A 5,533-nucleotide genomic window follows, 5' to 3' on the forward strand; every position below is an offset into this window, starting at 1 on the left:
TTAAAATATAAAATTAATCTCTTTAAAATAAATATATTTAAGTTTAAAATAAATTATAATTTAAACAAAAATAAACCTAAAAATTTAACGTCTAAATTCTAAAATTTTAAATTTAAATTATTAAATCCTAAACTCAAATTTAAGTCAATTTTAATTTAAGTTGGTGGTTAGTTTTCTAAAAATATTAGAAATTAAAGATATAAAAGTTTAATATAATTAATTTTTGGATTTAAAAGCTGATTAAAGACGAAATAGTTATTGCAGGCTAAGTAGTATTTTTCATATATTTTTGTAATTTTTTTTAATTTAATTTCTTTCTCCATATATGTACATGTCTTATATTCCATGCGTAATGTCTGTATTGAAATGATAAAAATGGTATTTACTAAAAACGTTTTTTAATGATTAGTAATATTAATGAATGTCTTTGTTTCTTGTATTTTTTAATTAATACTTTATCAATAAGAATATTACATTTAAATACATTAATATGAAAATACCGTGTATAAAAATGATAATAACATGAAAAGAAGGTTTGATTAGAGTGGGTTTAGGAAGACAATGAATTCAATTATTTATTAACACAGTAAATTTCTTCATCCATGACTCCCTTTTCAATGAGAGTGTATGCCTCACTTAGAATAGAAATTTTAAGGTATTTTTGGAGTATCCTATTCCCTTAAAGTAAACTTCCCACGTGTGGAAACTATTAAAATGAATAAAACTTATGGGCAAGGTAAAATAGAAAATGTATGAGTTAGGGGTGTGCATGGCCCGGCCCGGTCCGAAGACCCGGCCCGGTCACGAACACTTTTGGGGCTAATTTGGTGTGATTTCATCGGGTCTAGGGCCGGGTATGGGTCTTAAAAATAGATCCGGTCATTATTTCGGGTCGGGTCCGGGCCATATCTCGGGTCACCCGAAATCGGCTCGGTGGCCCGGTCATCATACACAATTAATATTTTGTGTTATTAGTGATGGATGATGGCTATTATTATGTGAAATTTAAGTATTGTAAACCTTAATATTTTGTATTACTAGTCATTATATATAAGACTATAAGTTAATGTTTTATATTTAAAATGCATAAGACTTTAGACTAATGCATAATCTTGTGTTATTTGTATTGATTTAAATATTTGGTGTTATTAGGCAATATTAGTATTGATTATGGTTATGCTTTAATTTTACAGAAAAGTTGGTTCTTATTATATTTTTCTAAGTGAATTTTACCATGTCAAATAGTAGTTGGAGTCTTGGAAATTTGGATATTTTTACATACTAACTTACAAGAAGGTATCAAGGTAATATAATGTTAACGGCCCAGTTTTCACCCGGTTTTTACCCGGTATAATCGTGGCCCGAAAGTGTATAGATTTCATCGGGTCTAGGGTCGGATTCGGGTCTAACAAATAGGCCCGGTATATATTTCGGGTCGGGTCTGGGTCACATCAAACCCGGTTTCACCCGGCCCATGCACACCCCTAGTATGAGTTGTTTAACAAAAAATGCGATTTCGTTCAACAACTTTTGTAAGCTATCGATATATGAACAATTTCTGGTTAATAATGATGCAAAATAAAAAAAAAAGTAAAATTAAGAGAAAAAGTAAATGTATAATTGACAAAACTAAAGTTTTGATTTGAAAAAAATAATTGTTTTATATTGTTAAAGTTGTCCAAATAATATTATCCGTTGCTAAGTACTAATTATTTTTATAATTATTTTTATAATTAATTTAAAAAATACTAATATCATTCTCATTTTCTATAATATCATTTCTTATATAATTTTTTGTCATTATATGTTTGTATAAATTTGTAAAAAAAAAAGGAATATATAATCAAACTAGGAGTGAAATTAGTTTTTTTTTTAATTTAAAAGTCTTATAAAAAATATGTGATTATTAAAATATATAAGTTATAAAAGAAATTGAACCCCAAATGTGTCATTATTGTTGGGTGTGTGCACTTATTTCTGGCTTAAATAGTTGATGTGCACCTTATTCAATATTTTAGTACTATAATCATTACTATAAAGAGCACTAACAAATAATTTAGTAGTACTCTAACAACTATGTGTGCCTCTCCTATTGAAAGATGGAAAAGGCCTTAATTTAGCATAACAATAATTGGATTATTAAAACAACCATGGATTTACATATTGCTTCATTTTGATGCATGTGTCTACTAATTACTTCTTACATACTCATATCTACAAGGATCAAAATTATTATGGCTTAATTTTAAGTATACTATATTGTTGAATAATTTTTTATTGAAGTAATTATATCAAATTATTCTAAGCTTATATTGTATACTATATAGATTTTGTTGATCAAATTTATATTAATCTAAAATAATTGGGTCCACGCCATTTTATTTAATTTGTATACATGAAATCAAAATGTACATTCACCTTTTATAAAATTTGACACACATAAGTAGCATGATAAAATAATTAATCAACAATAATTGAATTGATCAAAGAGATATAGTTTATGAAAAGTTATCCATGATCATATATAATATAGTATTTGCCCTAGCAAAGTGTAAATTTATATAGGTTTAATTATTCCATCGTTCTTTAATTTATAGTTTTACTAAATTTGTAATTTGATTCTTATATTTTTTTTTAATTAGGTTTTTACGCGACTTTTAATTTTATAATTAGGTTGTTTTTATGTCAAAAACGTTAAAATTAACAAAATATTTAAAAAAAAACATGTGGTTAAGGATCTAATTAAGTTCTTAAATGTGAATACTTCCAATTTGCAGAGAAATATGAAGTTAACTATAATATTTTTTATATTAAAAATGATGTCGTTATAAAATTAAAAATGATGTATAGACCTAATTAAAAAGAAAACATGTATAAGAAGTAACAGAATAATTAAACCTAAAATTATTTCTCATGCCATAAATGTTTATCATTGTTGAGGGTAGAGGGAGATACAGAAGTAGCAGAGATTGATCCAAGAGCTGAAGACCGTGAACTGAAGAACCATTTGCTTAGAAAATATAGTGGTTACTTGAGTAGCCTTAAGCAAGAACTCTCCAAGAAGAAGAAGAAAGGAAAACTCCCTAAGGATGCTAGGCAGAAGCTCCTTAACTGGTGGGAACTTCATTACAAATGGCCTTATCCTTCGGTATGTAAATTTCTTACATTTCTTTACAACCTCATACATATGTAAGTTAATTGATCTCTTTAAGTTATGGATGATGTTACACATGATAGTAGTACTTTATTTGTAAAGTGTATACTATTTTTGCCCAAGATTTGTGTTATATAATATTGGGTATTTTTGTATCTTATGACACACTAATTTCCCTTTAAAAATTATGACATCAAACTTTAATTTGCTCTCATCTTGAACATTTAGGATGAGTGATTTCATTATTAATTAATATATTGAATTTTTTTTTATGATGGACAAAAAATTTAGAATTTGATTTTTATTGTTCCAAAGTAAAAAGACCTACCCAAAAATTGAGGCATCAAGTCCAAACAAAAAATAAAGTTATTTATGTAATTTTTTCTGTATGTTTAAGCCTATGAAATATGTAGATTTAGTTGAGTCTCTATATTTATGTTTTAAATATATTTTAAATACGATATTTATCTGACACTTGTATGACTCACGTCTTATTTGTCTAATTGTCTTATAATAAAAAATACTTCTTTTTATATATTTAGACACATTTAAATATGATTACATGTCGATGTATTTAGTATTGTTTTTAAAATATATTCTTAAATGAAGTTTGAAAATATTACGTATTATTAACTATTAATATAAAAAATATTAAAATATTAAAAAAATTAGTTTATATTTTAATATTAATAAAATATTAAGATGTTTCAGTATTCATGATTTATAGGCTTAGTTTCTTTTAGGATAAATGATGTCATGGGAATGGGAATGTTATTACAAAATTTTTCCTTGTAATATTTTAAAATTACTACAGGAATCAGAGAAGGTGGCACTAGCAGAATCAACAGGTTTGGACCAAAAGCAAATTAACAACTGGTTCATAAATCAAAGGAAGAGGCACTGGAAACCCTCTGAAGACATGCAGTTCATGGTGATGGATGGCCTTCATGCTCATCAGAAACAAACCCTCTATATGGATCCTCATTACTTGCCTGATCCTCACTACCGTCTAGCTCCATGATCAACACCTCTTAATTAACTGTAAGCTAAGCTATCACCTTCTTTATATTCTTAATTAGGGTTTCTTTGTTATTATGTCGCATAATATCATAAAAATTACCGTAATTACTAAGATGGCGCTCAAGATTATGAACTTTTTAGAATTGCTGTTCACCTGTTCTCATTTATTAAAAAAAATAGTTTGGTGTACAAATATCTCGCGTTAACGCATAATTTTTTTTAAAAAAAATTGATAAAGTTAACACTAGTTAACGTAAAAAATTTAAAATAGATTAAAAAAAAGTTCTTTTAAAAGTTATAAGAGAGGAGAATGTATATTTTATAAATAAAGGAGAGAACAGTGTCATTTTAGCACATCTCGCAGGAGAGGAGAGTGAAATTTTCTCAAAAAGAAAAAGTGAAAACAGATAGAGAAAAGAGAGATGAGAGTGATAGAAGATTGGTTTGAGAGAGAGATTGATTTGTATGATTCAATGCAATGAGTTTGTTACAGAGTTTGCTATTTAATTATTTATAGCCGATGCTTCACTATGTTCGTTGCAACTAACTTCTGAGTCTAGCTGGCATTCCGTAACAGCTTTTGCCAGCTCAGCATAACTAACTGAATCGGTTAGGAGTTAGTTACAACTTTCCTAATATAGCTTACTGTTAGTCACACTCTTCACTGATATATATAATTATATACACTTCACGCTATTATTATTATTATTATTATTATTATTATTATTATGAAATTGTGCCTTTGATTTTTTTTAGTTGTTACCTATCAACTATACAAAATTTTGGGGAGTGTGTAACTCTTAAGTTGTGATTTTTGGTGCATGCAGAAGAGTTGTACGACTTTGGACCTGGCTTTAATTTCTGTACCATATAAGTTTGTAAGGATCCTATAAAGCCTTTTTGTTTTTCCCCTAAGTGTATATGATGATGATGATATATATGACAAGAACATATATATCCATCACAAAACTTGTGATGCTACTCATCATCCATGTTTAATTTGTGGGACCATCTTGGTCTATTTTATATTCATATGCTTCTTAAGTTTTCTTTTTCGGAACAACTTGGATATGTGATCATTTGTTTCTATGGTCAATTGAAAATACAAAAAGATCAATTAAAATTGAATTTCTTGATTTGCTGACAACAGTATAAGTTAGCCAAATCTCTTAGCTGTATATTGCTTTTGTACTGCGAAAAAAACATTTTCTTTGATAGAGAATTGTTTATGTTATATGAGAGTTTTTAACCCTAAAAAAATCCCCCAAATCAAAGTTTATTAGTTTTTTTTTAATTTTTTTTTGGGGATTCAAAGCATAAAAAAATAAACCCCTCCAACTAAACTAAATAGAATAAATA

The 5,533-nt window shown here is 27.4% G+C and overlaps 1 protein-coding gene across 1 annotated transcript in view; it reads left to right on the top strand.

Annotated features, from left to right (window-relative positions):
• The window catches only part of LOC107495853 (homeotic protein knotted-1), a gene marked incomplete in the record, with an annotated part of 10,029 nt that extends 4,812 nt beyond the window's left edge, over positions 1 to 5,217 (top strand). The window contains 3 exon segments of the mRNA XM_016117056.3: positions 2,946 to 3,148; positions 3,969 to 4,195; positions 5,002 to 5,217. Of these exon segments, the coding sequence (XP_015972542.1) occupies positions 2,946 to 3,148; positions 3,969 to 4,175 (410 nt within the window).
• Between the last annotated feature and the right edge of the window lie 316 nt (positions 5,218 to 5,533).

The sequence above is a fragment of the Arachis duranensis genome, chromosome 6, assembly GCF_000817695.3.
Source record: "Arachis duranensis cultivar V14167 chromosome 6, aradu.V14167.gnm2.J7QH, whole genome shotgun sequence".
Lineage (NCBI taxonomy): Eukaryota > Viridiplantae > Streptophyta > Magnoliopsida > Fabales > Fabaceae > Arachis > Arachis duranensis.